Source organism: Gadus morhua, chromosome 2 (assembly GCF_902167405.1).
Source record: "Gadus morhua chromosome 2, gadMor3.0, whole genome shotgun sequence".
Lineage (NCBI taxonomy): Eukaryota > Metazoa > Chordata > Actinopteri > Gadiformes > Gadidae > Gadus > Gadus morhua.
Window position 1 is genome coordinate 19,748,462 of NC_044049.1, and position 22,172 is coordinate 19,770,633.

Sequence of the window (22,172 nt, forward strand, 5' to 3'; positions counted from 1 at the left end):
TTTGCATATTTTTCGATACCGCTGTTTAGTACCTGTTGTTTGAATGGTTCATTATTAGCATATTTTTCAATACTGCTGTTTTTTACTTGTTCTTTGAACAGTTCATTATTAGCATATTTGTCGATACTGCTGGTTTTCTGATTTGCTTGATACTGTGTATCACAATTATATCTTTGTTGTGTTTTTAGCTTTATACCTTGCCTATATTCTGTGTCTTCAGCATATGTTTTCTTTTTTCTTAGATCTTTTACTTTATCACTACATTTTTTACGTGGTGAAACAAGGTTTGCATTGGACATTTTGTGCGACATTTCACAGAAGCTAGTTAAACTATAGCATGTATGAGAGGTTTTTCCTTTGACACATGCAATTGGTTCATAATGGCATTCATTGCAGTGATTCAGATATATAGCTTTTCTTGAAATCGGCTCAATGTTCGCCGTAAACGTAATCCATTTTCGTTGAGTGTATGTGTAAATATCAACACAGAGCAAATCTGCAGAAGCTTGTATTTCCAACTCTGTTGCCCAAGATCCAACATATTTCATTTTTGAGTCCCGGAGATATTGCTCCAAAGAAGCAAATTGCCGTCTTAGACAAGTAATGTAATGAAGCGGATTATTTGAGATGTGATTCACTACAGCCTTTCGAAAGGCCTTGTGATGTGACTCGCAACCACTCAATACAGACGAAAGAGAACGAAAGAAACAATTACCGTCACCTTCAATGGATGTTGTTTGGCATGGTTCAGGCTGTGCCATATCGAAGGTTTGTACAACAATATTTTGATCTAAACTTGGTACGATATTCAGCTTGTTGCAGATCCTGTTTTTTTCCCTTAATGTCAATCCAGTAAACATTATATTGGGGCTACCTGTCACAGAAATTAAACAGACATCTGATGCACCCTCTGTGTGAATTGGAGGACCACTGTCAATGTTTACAGTTGTGTCACATGTAGAAGTGTTTGCTACAGGCTGCACAGTTTCAAGGGAAAAAGACGTGTTTACTGCAAGGGAATTTCTATCTGTTACCGAAAGGACACAGAGATCAGAGTCACTGTCAGTGTCCAAAGTACCGTCATGTGCCGAAGTGCTGGCTTCAGGCTGTGCAGTTAAAGCAGTAAATGGTGAGTTTACCTCAACAGCTTTCACACCAGTGACTTCAAACACCTTGTTCGGGATATCAAAAGCATGTGGATGATTTTGATATAAGGAATTGACCAGGTTCTCAATATGCTCATATAACTCATGCACAGTAGCATAGTGCGCTACTATGCTGGTTCCATCCGGTGCAACTGAACCCCAAGTACTACGAGAATGAGGATCGAAAACTGCAAAAGCAGTTTCGACCTTGAAAACGGCACAGACACTTTCTTTGATGTTGAGCAAGCATGTGTCTGTCTGCAGCAGTGTCTTCTGAATAGCCTCTTCTAAAGGCATGGCTATGTTTTGCAAAGAAGCGTCATAATCATCCTTTTGATCAAGACTTCCAGTGAGTGTATCAAAATATTCCAAACTAAATGATTTATTGTTTAATTTGCAGTGTCTGGGTAACTCGGAAATGAAAATATGCCCACTGGTTTTGGCTGCACTGATTTCCTTATTTTCTAGCATAGATGTGTACAAGCCATTACCTTGTTTTAGAATATGATGAATGGTTTTTTTTTTCCATTTGAGAACGCTATGGGTTGTGTGGATCATAATCGCCGCTATGCCATTTGTAGCACACTGCTTACCTGCATTTTCCCCGAATATGTGGCTGCTCTGGTCAAACGATCCTTGAACACACCCAGGGTTGTCATAAGTCACATGACTTGATGTAGCAGCTCTGGCAGGTGCAAAATCACAGGGTGCCTAAAAACACAACAATAGTTCAATCAAAAAGGAGTGTAACCAATAGTTTATATCGAAATTAACAAGGAATTCATAAAAAAGGCTAGGACTCAATCAGCTGTAGTTCATGGCTGTGTATAATGGGAAAACGGAATTGTACATGATATTAACATTACTTTAACTAATTTCCAAGATCTAATAAATGGCAGGAAAACTCACAAGGAACAGGGAATAACATGTTAAAAATAAGTACCTTCTGATTGCCAAGTGTTACATGACGATCTTCAGGCTGGCCATTGTCCTCAGGCGGGCTCTGCTGAAATGACAATTCAGTGTTTTTAAAAGCATGTTGGTTCCCAGTAAGTAATTTGAAAATGTACATAGTATAGGCAAATTGGTCAGAACTGCACACTTACACCATATCAATGTTTTAAAAGAATAAACATATCAAAACAAAATGGGTCTCTTAAGCTGTGGCTTTTCCCGTTGGTATACAATTTTTCCACTAGTAATTACATACCTGCTGACTGCTCGCAGTGACCTCAGGTGCTGGTTCAAACGGCTCATGGTCCTCAATGTGTGTCATCTGCAATCACAAACATTACGAATGTTAAAAAAAATTAGGTTTACCCCTACATGCAAACTCACAAGCCATAGAAAAGGGGACATTTGGTGTATTGTGGTGAACAGAATTAAGGACAAAGAAAACTTATTTCAGTTCAGTTTAAATAATTAAAATGAGCACAACAAGTTCATCAGCCAACCTTCTTGACATTTCCAATTCATAGTGTGTAGATATTACCAAGAACATGTTAAAAACAGTTCAACTATGTTGATTGTAATTATGAAGTAAAAATGTAAATGTTTCTAGATACTGATCCTGGAACAGATTGATTGCTTATTTGCAAATCATTTTTTATATTGTTGTCAATACCTTGGTTGAACATCCCAAGAAGCTGGTCTCATTGGCTGTTGGTTTATCAGCCTGGGCCATCACAACTTTTGGCCCCCAAGGTGTTGGCTCCTCTTGTTTCCTCTGTCCAGAGACAACGCGAGCAGTTGGCTGGTTCAGCTTCTACAATGAGGTAAGGGAGCAAAATTATCATGAGAGATACAATTGTATGAAAATGGAAAAGTGGGCAGTTCAAAGAACTTACTGCTAATGTCGTTTATTTAAAACAGTAACAAACAGTGTTGTGCACGCCTGTATTTTGTGGCGCTACATACTAATTTAACAACAAAACCCAAATATTAAATTATTACAAGATGCTCTCTTTTTCCCCCATTCCTTTACCTCACAAAACTCTGTTTGAAGAAACGGCCACTCATCAACACACAGAGTCTTGTCATCCCCCTCTGGTTGAGCAAACTGCAAAGACATAGTAAGAATTATATGTACATTACAATTGAGAAATGGAAACCCAAAATTACACTTTCTTAAAGGGAACTTAGAGAAAATATCAAAAGAATAGAGAACCGCACTCTATTCACTGAATGTGTTTAATCATTACATGTTGTATGCAAATTACCTTGCTCGAAGGCACAAAGACGCTGCCCTCCAGAGTGGCTGGCACAGCAGCTTCTGGAACAGGTCGAGGAGGAGGTACGCCCTCCAGAGTAGCTGGTACAGCAGCTTCTGGAACAGGTCGAGGGGGAGGTACCAGCTTCGAAGGTTTGGCAATCCTTGCTGGAGTTAGAAGTGCCTGGAAAATAATTGTAAATCATTGGCAAAACAATACCTACACAGAGAATGTTGGACTATCTCTTGTGTTAAAGGCGAAATCAGGAAATAGTTATTCCTGTGTTTCAACCAAAAAACAAGTACATATTTCACTGAGAAATTACCAACCTCAAGGCGGGCCTTCTTTCCTTTGGAGACCACAGACGTGGTTCCATGTGCCACCTTCCGTTTCTATCATAATGGAAGAGAACGGAAATGATAACAGTTAATGAAATATAACACTTTTATTATCAATGTAACTATCTGTACCATACAATGTAAAGCTTGTCATATAGGATTACAGGCGCTATTAATATGTATGCACTCAAACAGTTAATATTAAAATCACACAAATTACCTTTGAGCGATTCCCCATGGGGACGTCAAGGTTGGATGGAACAATGCGATCCATTGCAGCCAACTTGTCAGTGCTAAACCGGATAGGGTTTAGCACGACAAAGCACTCCCTCAGGACCAGAGGAGGCACACAAACCTAGAAATAAAAAACAGAATTGAGCCATTGACCATTTGCCTTGTCTTATAGGAATAGCATTTAAATGAAACAAATGTACGCATCATTACGGTTTGATTTCCTTTCAGCTATCAATGTACAAACCTCATGAGGAAGGATCCGCACGGAAGACTGATCCCAGTCCTCAGGCGCATCCCAGGACTCAGGTTGGCTGCGCTATAAACACATAGGGAGAATTAGTATTCAATAAATGTGGCCTAACTAAAACTAAAGCTCTTCAAAATTGTATAACTTTTACCTTTCCGCGACGTCCGACGACAGTTTCCTTGAAGGGGTCAAGGGGACGTGGACGTGAAACCTCTCCCTTCACAACCACGGTGGTAGCAAAGGGTCTCACAGTCGGGGGAGACTTGGGAGGAGACACAGGCGGAGGTGTAACAGGCAGAGGTGACTGTAGCTGCTGAAAGGAGAAGTGCCACAGCAGCTTCGCGAGAAGCGGCATCCCCAGATCGTCACTCAGGTGGATCTATTATAATGAGAAGCACGGGTTATTATTGAAATAAACTGCTTTTGCCGTATAAAAATGACATTACATGAATTTCTCACGTGCCAAGTTATAACACGACTTACCCCATCACGACTCCACAAGGCACGTGAGTCCAGCGGAAAGCGGTCAGCTGTGACGCAGTACTTTACACCTGCAGAAGAAAACAAATATTAAACCATACACTATATACATATTTTACACGTGGTACCAAGAGGTGGTGTTGATACACTAAAAGCTTTCCTACAAAGATATTCTATACTGACATTATCTCTTAATCATTTTTACATACCGTTCTTTGCTGCAACGCGACGAAACTCCTCTCGAAGGAATTGTTGCGGTGCCAATTCACTCGCCAGCCGGGGAGGGAAATCGAGCACAAACACCTGATCCGCACAAAAGTTTTGGATTACACACTATACAATTCTGTTAAATACACTTTATTTTGTAACACAAAAACTACCTTAGGCCATCGACTGCGGGCAGCTCTCAGAAGTCCATCGAAGGCAACTCCAGCCGCTTCGATGCCGGGCGTCGCCGTGAGGTTGTTGCTTGGAGCCAGCAAGCAAACGATGTCGGGGGTTCTGGGGATGTCTGCGTTCAGCAACTCAGTGCGGAGCTCAGCGGCAGACGCCCCAGGCGTAGACAGGAACCCAAACGAAAGGCAACCGTCTGGCATCCTCACGTAACGGTCAACCAACGCACGCAGATGCGAGTCGCCCACAAACAGCACAAACTATAAATACAAATAAAAAGTTGTCATTCCACTCCAAACATATTCCACAGCTAAATTATATATTATTTTCTGAAAGGTCTTTGACAAGTTTACCTGCTTAACTGGAGACTCAGGAGGGAGATCCAATCGATGGAACTTCCCAGTGAGGGCAGAGACAGGCCAAGGCTTGACACGGTGACGTGCTCCAGTGCCACGCACTAATAAAGAGACAAATTCAACGCAAAACTAAAATGAATAACTTATCTCGAGCTGTTGATCTAAAAGTCAAAGATCACACATTCATGCTATAGAATTCTGAGGGATATAAATGAGTTGAAAACATGCATCATTGTATCTTTATGACTACATACCAGGCTCGAAGCCTCTGGCCAGAGTCGTCGCCATGGGAAGAATCCTCTTCCACCTCATCTTGGCTACAGACGAAGTGCGCGAGGCACGAGGCATCTAATGATTTCACAATAAGAAAAATAGAATGTTTCAAAATAGGTACAAGATTTCCCTTTACAAATATACATCAAGAAAGGCTGCATGTTGAAAACCCCACCCTGTACAGAGATGTATTTATGTAATTATAACCATGTGTTTTCATATGAAATGAACATTAAACAGAACAGATAGGTGCAATAAATACACACACAAGGTCTTCATGTGAAATCAATATATGGGCTAAAGCACAGCATTTAAAACACATTGCATATGGTGGACAGAGGTAGAGTTTAGACTGTTGGGCGGATGTGTGCGTGTAAAAAGGAAATGTAACACGACATTTCAGCATTTAAAACACATTGCATTGTGTGGCAGATACAATCCAAATTTTCCTAATCACAGCCAACTTATAAAGCTTTCATCCAAGAATGACATAGGCAGTACAGAAACCATTTTCCCCAAAAAATCTATTAATAGACAACTAAAATGCTAATTCAGTCAAAACCCGACCAGTAAGTAATATAACCAGCACCTCACCTTGAGTTGAACGGCGGAAGATCTCCCGTTTCTCCTTTCAACACATGACAACAACAGACCTACCTTGCTTAGACAATCTGAAAATCAGTATACACACACACAACTAGACACACACACACACCTAGACAGACACACACACACACACACACACCTAGACAGACACACACACACACCTAGACAGACACACACACACACACACCTAGACAGACACACACACACACCTAGACAGACACACACACACACACCTAGACACAGACACACACCTAGACACAGACACACACCTAGACACACAGACACACAGACACGCACCTAGACACAGACACACACCTAGACACAGACACACAGACACGCACCTAGACACAGACACACACCTAGACACAGACACACACCTAGACACACACACAGACAGACACAGACACACACACACACACCTAGACACACAGACACACACACAGACACACACACAGACACACATTGCATATGGTGGAGTTTACACAGACACGCACCTAGACACAGACACACACCTAGACACACAGACACACAGACACGCACCTAGACACAGACACAAACCTAGACACAGACACACACCTAGACACAGACACACACCTAGACACAGACACACACCTAGACACAGACACACACACAGACACAGACACACACACAGACACACACACACACCTAGACACACACACACCTAGACACACAGACACAGACACACACAGCCACACACACAGACACACATTGCATATGGTGGAGTTTAAACTGTTGGGCGGATGTGTGCGTGTAAAAAGTGAATGCAACACGACATTTCAGCATTTAAAACACATTGCATTTAAAACACATTGCACAGATGCGTGTAAAAAGTTAATGTAACACGACATTTCAGCATTTAAAACACATTGCACAGAGTAATTGCAAGCAAAGGATTTACGACAAAATATTAAAGCCCCTGGTGATAAATTGCTAGCAAAGGATTTACGACAAAATATTAAAGCCCCTGGTGATAAATTGCCATTTTGAATAGATCCCGTATAGATCAGGCCATTCAAAATGGCGATTTATCACCAGGGGCTTTAATATTTTGTCGTAAATCCTTTGCTTGCAATTACTGCATCAAAAGCAAACCTAATACTTTAAACATAATTATCCATTTCATAAGGACTTAACTTGAAAACGATCGCCTATATTAACATCTAGTTAATATATATATCTATGGTCGTGGGTCCCATACGCGACTTACAAGATGCATACAAAATGGCGTTTTTATCAACACGGGTTTAATATTTTGTCGCGAACCGCCAGTCCCGGGGAAGCATCTCATTTTCCCCATGAAAAACGATACATTGTGAACATTAAACAACTCGTGTTTAATCACAGTAACTGGCCAAAGAAACCTTCTTGTGAGCAGACCGGACAAGCGCTGTTTCAACCCTCTGCGCATCTACTCGGCGCAGACGTGATCATTTCCCCGCTACCAAAACAACTACAACCCTAACCCTACATTGAAAACCTATCAACTGCCGAAGAGAAAAGCTGCGTTTGTAAGAAACCAAACCGTTTGTAAATCCGTCAAGATCTCAGCGAGATAAGAGTATTAGCGTTTGTGAATAATGACTCTCTGCATTGACTGACTACGAAATCCACAAACAACATGGCGATGGGTCCCATGCGCGACGTATCCAAAATGGCGATACTTTTCTTTCGAAATCCACAAACAACATACAAAATGGCGATTTATCAGCAGATCCTTTGCTTGCAATACAATAAACATAATGATCCATTTCATAAGGACTTACCTTGACAAGACGAACTTTCTTTGGTCGAACGGAAAAGTTGAAAGACAGAAGGTGGTCAAAGGTATCCTCTCACAATAGCAAATTAATCAATAGGGCAGGGGTAAAAGGTCTAGCTGAACGACAATCACAGGAAAATCCAAACAGCGAGTGACGAGCTCCGTTGCTGATCGTCATTTACCCCTGTGTGTGTACCGTGAAGGACTCTGGGCCGTAGACCACGCCCACACCTGAACAGATAAATAATCAACGAACCATACACGGATTCGGAAATACCTTTATTTCATAATTTGGATTGTGGCTTTGTATAACAGCTAGCCTAGCGATCATCTATGTTCAATGTTCATCTACGTGAAGTTATTTCGGGCCGTTGTGCTCACGATCCGAGCAGCTGATCGGAACAGCGAATGTTTGGGAACTGTAGTTCTTAAGTAGATAAGCGGAACTGGCGACCGTTTAATTGAAAATACATTTCCCTACATGCATCGCGTTGAGCTCATGAGCCGAACAGCTGATTGAGACAGAGATGAAAGATAAAGTGAAACGGAAGGTTTAATTAATAAATACTGTATTATCTGGGGCAGTATGTATACCAGCGTTAATATTTACTTGTAAGGTTTTTTTAAAGATAATATATGTGTGTATAGATTATACACATGACAGGACACGCATATCTTTTCAATTTTTATTCATTCAGAATATTTACATACTATTTGAAAATGAAAGAGGCTGGGATTTTGTTTTATATCATCCGTTTATATTGTTCAGTATGCCTAAATGAGGCCATAGCACAGTTAACGGACGAGCAGAGGTGGTGACGTCATCGAGTCCGCTGCTGTTCCAATCACAGGTACGTACTCGCGTGCTCGCAAGTCTGTGCTTGAAGTACAGACTTCCCAAGGTATGACAATACATGGTGTTAATATGAATTTGACATCAGATACTGATTCCTCCCAATATGGATTTGATTTGTCATGTATAACACCTATTAGCCAAATGTGAAAAATAATCGAAACGATCTTTCCTCCCTTCAGATACTGATACCCCGCAATTGTGTTCAACCAGAGACGACGATGACAACGGGAACGGAGGTATACTGGACGAGAACGGGAACGGAGGTATACCTTCTTCTTTTAAATGTCTGGTTATAAAAATCCATGCAGGCTTTGGAGGTATACTGGACGAGAACTGGAACGGAGGTATACCTTCTTCTTTTAAATGTCTGGTTATAAAATGCAGGCTTTATGTCCATATAACCAGCATGAATTTGCTCACAGCATGAATTTGCTCATTAAATATAAATAGAGTGATGTGTTAAGAGTGATGTGTTAAGAGTGATGTGTTAAGTCTGAATAAAAAGTCTGAATAAAAATTGCAAAACATCTCATAATGTTTATTTATTACACTTCATTTACACAAATTAAGGAATTATACTTATATCTAGATATAAAGGTTTTGACTGTGGGAGGTTCGGTGTGGGAGTTATTGGCCAAATAGGAGTTATACAATGTCGTCGTTTTTTGGCGCCGCCCTGTTGGCGAAATTTAGAAATTTTCCAAAGACAATTTTCCTTTGCCAAATAACTCCCGCCCACATTAATAATTCTTGGCCATATTTTCTATATAGACTCGGGTTTGCCCCTTGATGGTTTCCATTGAGTTTGAAGAACATTCCTTTGGCCAATTAGAAGATATACAATTTCCTCGTTTATTGCGCCCCCTAATGGCGAAATTTTCCGAATTTTTTATCGAACGTCAATAAGGTTAGCACCAACATGTGTGTAGAATTTGGACTCGATCCGATGTCTAATTTTGGATTTTTTTGGATTTTTAATTTTCCATGTCTAATTTAGCTAATAAACAAATATTCAAAACGCTACCGTTTCGTCGTCGAAAGTCGGATCAAAAAACTGTCTGAGGGTTTCTTTGCGTGTGCGTCTGAAGATGCCGTGTGCAAAGTTTGGTGTTGATTGGACGAGAAATGTGGGAGGAGTAGCGAAAAAACAGTTTTGCGGTTTTCGCGATTTTGCGAAAAAAAATTCTAGACGCAAATGGGCGTGGCCTATGCCAAAAGATGCAGCAGACTCCAATAAATCTGTGTGCATAAGGTTTTGAATGTGGGAGGTTCGGTGTGGGAGTTATAGCCCCAAACGCGTATTCCTTGGTATAGCGCCACCTAGTGACCGGCGTGTCTGGATTTTGTCGTCTGCATAGTCCGAAGAGATCTGGATCTAGTCATGCAATTGGCGTGTCGGCACCATTTACGGTTTGGGCTGTGGTCCCACTTTTAGGGAGGTAAGTATAATAGGAAAAATCCTTACAAAAACAATAGGGATCCAATAGGGATCCAACCTGTTGGCTTGGACCCCTAACTAAGAACTGCAAGCAGTTATGCAGGGGTCCAAGAAGTGTGCATTTCGCCGGCACAACGCGACAAGAAATGTGCGTTTCGCCGGCACAACGCGAAGCATGTGTTCAAAACGCTACCCTGAACCTGTGGATACAAAGGATTTGACTGTGGTAGGAGTAGCGAGAAGTCAGTGTAGCGTTTTCGCGGCAAAATTTTGTAGACGATATACAATTTCCTCGTTTATTGCGCCCCCTAATGGCAAATTTTTCCGAATTTTTTATCGAACGACGTTAAGGTTAACACCAACATGTGTGTAAAATTTGGACTCGATCCGAAGTCTAATTTTGGATTTCTTTGGATTTTTGATATTCCACGTCTAATTTAGCTAATAAACCAATATTCAAAACGCTACCGATTCGTCGTCGAAAGTCGGATCAAAAAACTGTCTGAGGGTTTCTTTGCGTGTGTGTCTGAAGATGCCGTGTGCAAAGTTTGGTGTTGATTGGTCGAGAAATGTGGGAGGAGTAGCGAAAAAACAGTTTTGCGGTTTTCGCGATTTAGCGAAAAAAAATTCTAGACGCAAATGGGCGTGGCCTATGCCAAAAGATGCAGCAGACTCCAGTGAATCTGTGTGTATAAGGTTTTGAATGTGGGAGGTTCGGTGTGGGAGTTATAGCCCCAAACGCGTATTCCTTGGTATAGCGCCACCTAGTGACCGGCGTGTCTGGATTTTGTCGTCTGCATAGTCCGAAGAGATCTGGATCTAGTCATGCAATTGGCGTGTCGGCACCATTTACGGTTTGGGCTGTGGTCCCACTTTTAGGGAGGTAAGTATAATAGGAAAAAAATCCTTACAAAAACAATAGGGATCCAACCTGTTGGCTTGGACCCCTAATAATAATAATCCTTACAAAAACAATAGGGATCGAACCTGTTGGCTTGGACCCCTAATAATAACTAGAACTGCAAGCAGTAATGCAGGGGTCCAAGAAGTGTGCATTTCGCCGGCACAACGCGACAAGAAATGTGCGTTTCGCCGGCAGAACGCGAAGCAAGTATTCAAATCGCTACCCTGAACCTGTGGATGTAAAGGTTTTGACTGTGGGAGCTTCGGTGTGGGAGTTATAGCCTAAAACTCGTTTTCAGAACATTCCATTGGCCAAATAGGAGATAGACAATGTCGTCGTTTTTTGGCGCCGCCCTGTGGCGACATTTTCCAAAGACAATTTTCCTTTGCCAAATAACTCCCGCCCACATTAATAATTCTTGCCCATATTTTCTATATAGACTCGGGTTTGCCCCTTGATGGTTCCCTTATAGTTTGAATAACATTCCTCTGGCCAATTAGAAGATATACAATTTCCTCGTTTATTGCGCCCCCTAATGGCGATAAATTCAGTTTTTTTTATTCAACGCCATTAAGGGTAACACTGACATGCGTCTAAAATTTGGGCTTGATCCGATGTCTAATTTTGGTATTTTTTGAATTTTTGCGTTTCGGCGTAAAACGTAGCTAATAAACCAATGTTCAAAACGCTACCGTTTCGTCGTCGAGGGTCGGATCAAAAAAGTGTTCGAGCATTCTTTGCGTGTGCGTCTGAAGATGCCGTGTGCAAAGTTTGGTGTCGATTGGTCAAGAAATGTGGGAGGAGTAGGGAAAAAACAGTTTTGCGGTTTTTGCGATTTTGCGAAAAAAAATTCTAGACGCAAATGGGCGTGGCCTATGCCAAAAGATGCAGCAGACTCCAGTGCATATGTGCGTACAAGTTTTTGACTGTGGGAGGTTCGGTGTGGGAGTTATAGCCCCAAACGCGTATTCCTTGGTATAGCGCCACCTAGTGGCCGGCATGTCTGGATTTTGTCGTCTGCGTAGTCCCCACGGATCTGGATCTAGTCATGGAATTGGCGTGTCGGCACCATTTACGGTTTGGGCTGTAGTATCACTTCTAGGGAGGAGTGCTGGAATAATAATAATAAAAAAAATCCTTACAAAAACAATAGGGATCCAACCTGTTGGCTTGGACCCCTAATAAACACTACAAAAACAATAGGGATCCAACCTGTTGGCTTGGACCCCTAATAATAATAATCCTTACAAAAACAATAGGGATCCAACCTGTTGGCTTGGACCCCTAAAAATCCTTACAAAAACAATAGGGATCCAACCTGTTGGCTTGGACCCCTAATAAAAATCCTTACAAAAACAATAGGGATCCAACCTGTTGGCTTGGACCCCTAATAATAATAATAAATAAAATAATAAATAAAAATAATAATAAACAAATATTCAAAATGCTACCGTTTCGTAATCGAAGGTCGGATCAAAAAGTGTTTGAGTTTTTCTTTTCGTGTGCGTCTGAAGATGTCGTGTGCAAAGTTTGGTGTTGATTGGTCGAGAAATGTGGGAGGAGTAGGGAAAAAACAGTTTTGCGGTTTTCGCGATTTTGCGAAAAAAAATTCCAGACGCAAATGGGCGTGGCCTATGCCAAAAGATGCAGCAGACTCCAGTGAATATGTGCGTACAAGTTTTTGACTGTGGAAGGTTCGGTGTGGGAGTTATAGCCCCAAACGCGTATTCCTTGGTATAGCGCCACCTAGTGGCCGGCGTGTCTGGATTTTGTCGTCTGCGTAGTGTTCACGGACCTGGATCTAGTCATGCAATTCGCGTGTCCGCACCATTTACGGTTTGGGGTGTGGGCACACTTTTAGTGCTGGAATAATAATAATAATAATAACTAGAACTGCAAGCAGTTATGCAGGGGTCCAAGAAGTGTGCATTTCGCCGGCACAACGCGACAAGAAATGTGCGTTTCGCCGGCACAACGCGAAGCATGTGTTCAAAACGCTACCCTGAACCTGTGGATACAAAGGATTTGACTGTGGTAGGAGTAGCGAGAAGTCAGTGTAGCGTTTTCGCGGCGAAAATTTGTAGAAGATAAACAATTTCCTCGTTTATGGCGCCCCCTAATGGCGAAATTTTCCGAAATTTTTGTCGAACGACATTAAGGTTAGCACCAACATGTGTGTAAAATTTGGAGTCGATCCGATGTTTAATTTTGATTTTTTTGGGATTTTGGATTTTCCACGTCTAATTTAGCTAATAAACCAATATTCAAAACGCAACCGTTTCGTCGTCGGAGGTCGGATCAAAAAAGTAATGGAGGAATTCTTTTCGTGTAGGTCTGAAGATGCCGTGTGTAAAGTTTGGTGTTGATTGGTCGAGAAATGTGGGAGGAGTAGCGAAAAAACAGTTTTGCGGTTTTCGCGATTTAGCGAAAAAAAATTCTAGACGCAAATGGGCGTGGCCTATGCCAAAAGATGCAGCAGACTCCAGTGAATCTGTGTGTATAAGGTTTTGAATGTGGGAGGTTCGGTGTGGGAGTTATAGCCCCAAACGCGTATTCCTTGGTATAGCGCCACCTAGTGACCGGCGTGTCTGGATTTTGTCGTCTGCATAGTCCGAAGAGATCTGGATCTAGTCATGCAATTGGCGTGTCGGCACCATTTACGGTTTGGGCTGTGGTCCCACTTTTAGGGAGGTAAGTATAATAGGAAAAATCCTTACAAAAACAATAGGGATCCAACCTGTTGGCTTGGACCCCTAATAATCCTTACAAAAACAATAGGGATCCAACCTGTTGGCTTGGACCCCTAATAACTAGAACTGCAAGCAGTTATGCAGGGGTCCAAGAAGTGTGCATTTCGCCGGCATAACGCGACAGGAAATGTGCGTTTCGCCGGCACAACGCGAAGCATGTGTTCAAAACGCTACCTTGAACCTGTGGATACAAAGGATTTGACTGTGGTAGGAGTAGCGAGAAGTCAGTGTACCGTTTTCGCAGCGAAATCTTTTAGAAGATATACAATTTCCTTGTTTATTGCGCCCCCTAATGGCGAAATTTTCCGAATTTTTTATCGAACGACGTTAAGGCTAGCCCCGACATGTGTGTAAAATGTGGACTCGATCCGATGTCTAATTTTTTTTTTTTTTTTTTTTTTTTGATTTTCCACGTCAAATTTAGCTAATAAACCAATATTCAAAACGCTACCGTTTCGTCGTCGAAAGTCGGATCAAAAAACTGTCTGAGGGTTTCTTTGCGTGTGCGTCTGAAGATGCCCTGAGCAAAGTTTGGTGTTGATTGGTCGAGAAATGCTGGAGGAGTAGCGAAAAAACAGTTTTGCGGTTTTCGCGATTTTGCGAAAAAAAATTCTAGACGCAAATGGGCGTGGCCTATGCCAAAAGATGCAGCAGACTCCAGTGCATCTGTGTGTACAAGTTTTTGGACTCTGGGACGTTCGGTGTGGGAGTTATAGCCCCAAACGCGTATTCCCTGGTATAGCGCCACCTAGTGGCCGGCATGTCTGGATTTGGTCGTCTGCATAGTCTTCACGTACCTGGATCTAGTCATGTAATTGGCGTGTGTGCACCATTTACGGTTTGGGCTGTAGTACCACTTTCTTGGTAGGAAGTATAAGAACTAGAACTGCAAGCAGTTATGCAGGGGTCCAAGAAGTGTGCATTTCGCCGGCACAACGCGACAAGAAATGTGCGTTTCGCCGGCACAACGCGAAGCATGTGTTCAAAACGCTACCCTGAACCTGTGGATACAAAGGATTTGACTGTGGTAGGAGTAGCGAGAAGTCAGTGTAGCGTTTTCGCGGCTAAATTTTGTAGAAGATATACAATTTCCTCGTTTATGGCGCCCCCTAATGGCGAGATTTTCCGAAATTTTTATCGTACGGCATTAAGGTTAGCACCAACATGTGTGTACAATTTGGACTCGTTCCGATGTCTAATTTTGGATTTCTTTGGATTTTTGATATTCCACGTCTAATTTAGCTAATGAACCAATATTCAAAACGCTACCGTTTCGTTATCGAAGGACGGATCAAAAAAGTGTTTCATGCATTCTTTGCGTGTGCGTCTGAAGATGTTGTGTGCAAAGTTTGGTGTCGATTGGTCAAGAAATGTGGGAGGACTAGGGAAAAAACAGTTTTGCGGTTTTCGCGATTTTGCGAAAAAAAATTCTAGACGCAAATGGGCGTGGCCTATGCCAAAAGATGCAGCAGACTCCAGTGAATATGTGTGTACAAGGTTTTGAATGTGGGAGGTTCGGTGTGGGAGTTATAGCCCCAAACGCGTATTCCTTGGTATAGCGCCACCTAGTGGCCGGCGTGTCTGGATTTTGTCGTCTGCCTAGAACTCAGGGACCTGGATCTAGTCATGCAATTGGCGTGTCGTCACCATTTACGGTTTGGGCTGTGGGCCCACTTCTAGGGGGGAATAATAATAATAACTAGAACTGCAAGCAGTTATGCAGGGGTCCAAGAAGTGTGCATTTCGCCGGCACAACGCGACAAGAAAAGTGCGTTTCGCCGGCACAACGCGAAGCATGTGTTCAAAACGCTACCCTGAACCTGTGGATACAAAGGATTTGACTGTGGTATGAGTAGCGAGAAGTCAGTGTAGCGTTTTCGCGGCGAAATTTTGTAGAAGATATACAATTTCCTCGTTTATGGCGCCCCCTAATGGCGAATTTTTCCGAATTTTTTATCGAACGACGATAAAGTAACACCAACATGTGTGTAAAATTTGGACTCGATCCGATGTCTAATTTTGGATTTCTTTGGATTTTTGATATTCCACGTCTAATTTAGCTAATAAACCAATATTCAAAACGCTACCATTTCGTCGTCGAAAGTCGGATCAAAAAACTGTCTGAGGGTTTCTTTGCGTGTGCGTCTGAAGATGCCGTGTGCAAAGTTTGGTGTTGATTGGTCGAGAAATGTGGGAGGAGTAGCCAAAAAACAGTTTTGCGGTTTTCGCGATTTTGCGAAAAAAAATTCTAGACGCAAATGGGCGTGGCCTATGCCAAAAGATGCAGCAGACTCCAGTGAATCTGTGTGTACAAGGTTTTGAATGTGGGAGGTTCGGTGTGGGAGTTATAGCCCCAAACGCGTATTCCTTGGTATAGCGCCACCTAGGGGCCGGCGGGTCTGGATTTGGTCGTCTGCATAGTCCGAAGAGATCTGGATCTAGTCATGCAATTGGCGTGTCGGCACCATTTACGGTTTGGGCTGTGGTCCCACTTTTAGGGAGGTAAGTATAATAGGAACTAGAACTGCAAGCAGTTATGCAGGGGTCCAAGAAGTGTGCATTTCGCCGGCACAACGCGACAAGAAATGTGCGTTTCGCCGGCACAACGCGAAGCAAGTGTTCAAAACGCTACCGTGAACAACATGTGGATATAAAGGTTTTGACTGTGGGAGGTTCGGTGTGGGAGTTATAGCCTAAAACGCGTTTTCAGAACATTCCATTGGCCAAATAGGAGATAGACAATGTCGTCGTTTTTTTGCGCCGCCCTGTGGCGAAACTTTCCAAAGACAATTTTCCTTTGCCAAATAACTCCCGCCCACATTAATAATTCTTGGCCATATTTTCTATATAGACTCGGGTTTGCCCCTTGATGGTTCCCTTATAGTCTGAAGAACATTCCTTGGGCCAATTAGAAGATATACAATTTCCTCGTTTATAGCGCCCCCTAATGGCGAAAAATTCCGTTATTTTTATTGAACGCCATTAAGGGTAACACCGACATGTGTCTAAAATGTGGGCTTGATCCGATGTCTAATTTTGGTATTTTTTGAATTTTTGCGTTTCGACGTAAAACGTAGCTAATAAACCAATGTTCAAAACGCTACCGTTTCGTCGTCGAAAGTCGGATCAAAAAACTGTCTGAGGGTTTCTTTGCGTGTGCGTCTGAAGATGCCGTGTGCAAAGTTTGGTGTTGATTGGTCGAGAAATGTGGGAGGAGTAGCGAAAAAACAGTTTTGCGGTTTTCGCGATTTTGCGAAAAAAAATTCTAGACGCAAATGGGCGTGGCCTATGCCAAAAGATGCAGCAGACTCCAGTGAATCTGTGTGTACAAGGTTTTGAATGTGGGAGGTTCGGTGTGGGAGTTATAGCCCCAAACGCGTATTCCTTGGTATAGCGCCACCTAGGGGCCGGCGGGTCTGGATTTGGTCGTCTGCATAGTCCGAAGAGATCTGGATCTAGTCATGCAATTGGCGTGTCGGCACCATTTACGGTTTGGGCTGTGGTCCCACTTTTAGGGAGGTAAGTATAATAGGAAAAATCCTTACAAAAACAATAGGGATCCAACCTGTTGGCTTGGACCCCTAACTAGAACTGCAAGCAGTTATGCAGGGGTCCAAGAAGTGTGCATTTCGCCGGCACAACGCGACAAGAAATGTGCATTTCGCCGGCACAACACGAAGCAAGTATTCAAAACGCTACCGTGAACAACATGTGGATATAAAGGTTTTGACTGTGGGAGCTTCGGTGTGGGAGTTGGAGCCTAAAACGCGTTTTCAGAACATTCCATTGCCAAATAGGAGATAGACAATGTCGTCGTTTTTTGGCGCCGCCCTGTGGCGACATTTTCCAAAGACAATTTTCCTTTGCCAAATAACTCCCGCCCACATTAATAATTCTTGGCCATATTTTCTATATAGACTCGGGTTTGCCCCTTGATGGTTTCCCTTGAGTTTGAAGAACATTCCTTTGGCCAATTAGAAGGTATACAATTTCCTCGTTTATTGCGCCCCCTAATGGCAAAATTTTCCGAATTTTTTATCGAACGACATTAAGGTTAGCACCAACATGTGTGTACAATTTGGGCTCGATCCGATGTCTAATTTTGGATTTTTTTGGATTTTTGATTTTCCACGTCAAATTTAGCTAATAAACCAATATTCAAAACGCTACCGTTTCGTCGTCGAAAGTCGGATAAAAAAACTGTCAGAGGGTTTCTTTGCGTGTGCGTCTGAAGATGCCGTGTGCAAAGTTTGGTGTTGATTGGTTAAGAAATGTGGGAGGAGTAGCGAAAATACAGTTTTGCGGTTTTCGCGATTTAGCGAAAAAAAATTCTAGACGCAAATGGGCGTGGCCTAGGCCAAAAGATGCAGCAGACTCCAGTGCATCTGTGTGTACAAGTTTTTGGACTCTGGGAGGTTCGGTGTGGGAGTTATAGCCCCAAACGCGTATTCCTTGGTATAGCGCCACCTAGTGGCCGGCATGTCTGGATTTGGTCGTCTGCATAGTCTTCACGTACCTGGATCTAGTCATGTAATTGGCGTGCGTGCACCATTTACGGTTTGGGCTGTAGTACCACTTTCTTGGTAGGAAGTATAAGAACAAGAAGTGTGCATTTCGCCGGCACAACGCGACAAGAAATGTGCGTTTCGCCGGCACAATGCGAAGCAAGTATTCAAAACGCTACCGTGAACAACATGTGGATATAAAGGTTTTGACTGTGGGAGCTTCGGTGTGGGAGTTATAGCCTAAAACGCGTTTTCAGAACATTGGCCAAATAGGAGATAGACAATGTCGTCGTTTTTTGGCGCCGCCCTGTGGCGACATTTTCCAAAGACAATTTTCCTTTGCCAAAAACTCCCGCCCACATTAATAATTCTTGGCCATATTTTCTATATAGATTCGGGTTTGCCCCTTGATGGTTTCCCTTGAGTTTGAAGAACATTCCTTTGGCCAATTAGAAGATATACAATTTCGTCGTTTATTGCGCCCCCTAATGGCGAAATTTTCCGAATTTTTTATCGAACGTCAATAAGGTTAGCACCAACATGTGTGTAGAATTTGGACTCGATCCGATGTCTAATTTTGGATTTTTTTGGATTTTTAATTTTCCATGTCTAATTTAGCTAATAAACAAATATTCAAAACGCTACCGTTTCGTCGTCGAAAGTCGGATCAAAAAACTGTCTGAGGGTTTCTTTGCGTGTGCGTCTGAAGATGCCGTGTGCAAAGTTTGGTGTTGATTGGACGAGAAATGTGGGAGGAGTAGCGAAAAAACAGTTTTGCGGTTTTCGCGATTTTGCGAAAAAAAATTCTAGACGCAAATGGGCGTGGCCTATGCCAAAAGATGCAGCAGACTCCAGTGAATCTGTGTGTACAAGGATTTGAATGTGGGAGTTTCGGTGTGGGAGTTATAGCCCCAAACGCGTATTCCTTGGTATAGCGCCACCTAGGGGCCGGCGGGTCTGGATTTGGTCGTCTGCATTGTCCGAAGAGATCTGGATCTAGTCATGCAATTGGCGTGTCGGCACCATTTACGGTTTGGGCTGTGGTACCACTTCTAGTGAGGTAAGTATAACAATAATAATCCTTGGGATCCAACCTGTTGGCTTGGACCCCTAACTAGAACTGCAAGCAGTTATGCAGGGGTCCAAGAAGTGTGCATTTCGCCGGCACAACGCGACAAGAAATGTGCGTTTCGCCGGCACAACGCGAAGCATGTGTTCAAAACGCTACCCTGAACCTGTGGATACAAAGGATTTGACTGTGGTAGGAGTAGCGAGAAGTCAGTGTAGCGTTTTCGCGGCGAAATTTTGTAGACGATATACAATTTCCTCGTTTATTGCGCCCCCTAATGGCGAATTTTTCCGAATTTTTTATCGAACGACGTTAAGGTTAACACCAACATGTGTGTAAAAGTTGGACTCGATCCGATGTCTAATTTTGGATTTCTTTGGATTTTTGATATTCCACGTCTAATTTAGCTAATAAACCAATATTCAAAACGCTACCGTTTCGTCGTCGAAGGTCGGATCAAAAAAGTGTTTTCATGCATTCTTTGCGTGTGTGTCTGAAGATGTCGTGTGCAAAGTTTGGTGTCGATTGGTCAAGAAATGTGGGAGGAGTAGGGAAAAAAACAGTTTTGCGGTTTTCGCGATTTAGCGAAAAATATTCCTAGACGCAAATGGGCGTGGCCTAGGCCAAAAGATGCAGCAGACTCCAGTGCATCTGTGTGTACAAGTTTTTTGACTCTGAGAGGTTCGGTGTGGGAGTTATAGCCCCAAACGCGTATTCCTTGGTATAGCGCCACCTAGGGACCGGCGTGTCTGGATTTTGTCGTCTGCGTAGTCCGAAGAGATCTGGATCTAGTCATGCAATTGGCGTGTCGGCACCATTTACGGTTTGGGCTGTAGTACCACTTTTAGGGAGGTAAGAATAATAGGAATAATCCTTACAAAAACAATAGGGATCCAACCTGTTGGCTTGGACCCCTAACTAGAACTGCAAGCAGTTATGCAGGGGTCCAAGAAGTGTGCATTTCGCCGGCACAACGCGACAAGAAATGTGTGTTTCGCCGGCACAACACGAAGCAAGTATTCAAAACGCTACCGTGAACAACATGTGGATATAAAGGTTTTGACTGTGGGAGCTTCGGTGTGGGAGTTATAGCCTAAAACGCGTTTTCAGAACATTGGCCAAATAGGAGATAGACAATGTCGTCGTTTTTTGGCGCCGCCCTGTGGCGACATTTTCCATAGACAATTTTTCTTTGCCAAATAACTCCCGCCCACATTAATAATTCTTGGCCATATTTTCTATATAGACTCGGGTTTGCCCCTTGATGGTTTCCATTGAGTTTGAAGAACATTCCTTTGGCCAATTAGAAGATATACAATTTCCTCGTTTATTGCGCCCCCTAATGGCGAAATTTTCCGAATTTTTTATCGAACGTCAATAAGGTTAGCACCAACATGTGTGTAGAATTTGGACTCGATCCGATGTCTAATTTTGGATTTTTTTGGATTTTTAATTTTCCATGTCTAATTTAGCTAATAAACAAATATTCAAAACGCTACCGTTTCGTCGTCGAAAGTCGGATCAAAAAACTGTCTGAGGGTTTCTTTGCGTGTGCGTCTGAAGATGCCGTGTGCAAAGTTTGGTGTTGATTGGACGAGAAATGTGGGAGGAGTAGCGAAAAAACAGTTTTGCGGTTTTCGCGATTTTGCGAAAAAAAATTCTAGACGCAAATGGGCGTGGCCTATGCCAAAAGATGCAGCAGACTCCAGTGAATCTGTGTGTACAAGGATTTGAATGTGGGAGTTTCGGTGTGGGAGTTATAGCCCCAAACGCGTATTCCTTGGTATAGCGCCACCTAGGGGCCGGCGGGTCTGGATTTGGTCGTCTGCATTGTCCGAAGAGATCTGGATCTAGTCATGCAATTGGCGTGTCGGCACCATTTACGGTTTGGGCTGTGGTACCACTTCTAGTGAGGTAAGTATAACAACTAGAACTGCAAGCAGTTATGCAGGGGTCCAAGAAGTGTGCATTTCGCCGGCACAACGCGACAAGAAATGTGTGTTTCGCCGGCACAACACGAAGCAAGTATTCAAAACGCTACCGTGAACAACATGTGGATATAAAGGTTTTGACTGTGGGAGCTTCGGTGTTCTGAAAACGCGTTTTCAGAACATTGGCCGAATAGGAGATAGACAATGTCGTCGTTTTTTGGCGCCGCCCTGTGGCGACATTTTCCATAGACAATTTTCCTTTGCCAAATAACTCCCGCCCACATTAATAATTCTTGGCCATATTTTCTATATAGACTCGGGTTTGCCCCTTGATGGTTTCCATTGAGTTTGAAGAACATTCCTTTGGCCAATTAGAAGATATACAATTTCCTCGTTTATTGCGCCCCCTAATGGCGAAATTTTCCGATTTTTTTATCGAACGACATTAAGGCTAGCCCCGACATGTGTGTAAAATGTGGACTCGATCCGATGTCTAATTTTGGATTTTTTTGGATTTTTGACTTAACACGTCAAATTTAGCTAATAAACCAATATTCAAAACGCTACCGTTTCGTCGTCGAAAGTCGGATCAAAAAACTGTCTGAGGGTTTCTTTGCGTGTGCGTCTGAAGATGCCGTCTGCAAAGTTTGGTGTTGA

At 42.7% G+C, this 22,172-nt stretch overlaps 1 protein-coding gene and 1 long non-coding RNA gene across 2 annotated transcripts in view; both read right to left on the bottom strand.

Moving 5' to 3' along the window:
• Positions 1 to 1,547: 1,547 nt before the first annotated feature.
• LOC115537802 (uncharacterized) lies at positions 1,548 to 2,888 on the bottom strand. Its single transcript, XR_003974899.1, has 3 exons — positions 2,770 to 2,888; positions 2,356 to 2,421; positions 1,548 to 2,151 (listed from the first exon to the last, which is right to left on the bottom strand). It is a non-coding gene; the product is annotated as an uncharacterized LOC115537802 (long non-coding RNA).
• An 896-nt stretch (positions 2,889 to 3,784) lies between these two features.
• The window catches only part of LOC115556988 (uncharacterized), a 47,273-nt gene continuing 28,885 nt past the window's right edge, over positions 3,785 to 22,172 (bottom strand). Inside the window, exons 9-15 of the mRNA XM_030374473.1 lie at positions 8,259 to 8,293; positions 5,658 to 5,751; positions 5,401 to 5,504; positions 5,035 to 5,307; positions 4,326 to 4,957; positions 4,172 to 4,243; positions 3,785 to 4,048 (exon numbers count right to left, since the gene is read on the bottom strand). Coding sequence (XP_030230333.1) covers positions 4,856 to 4,957; positions 5,035 to 5,307; positions 5,401 to 5,504; positions 5,658 to 5,751; positions 8,259 to 8,293 — 608 coding nt within the window. The 3' untranslated portion in view covers positions 3,785 to 4,048; positions 4,172 to 4,243; positions 4,326 to 4,855. The remainder of the gene's footprint in view (positions 4,049 to 4,171; positions 4,244 to 4,325; positions 4,958 to 5,034; positions 5,308 to 5,400; positions 5,505 to 5,657; positions 5,752 to 8,258; positions 8,294 to 22,172) is intronic.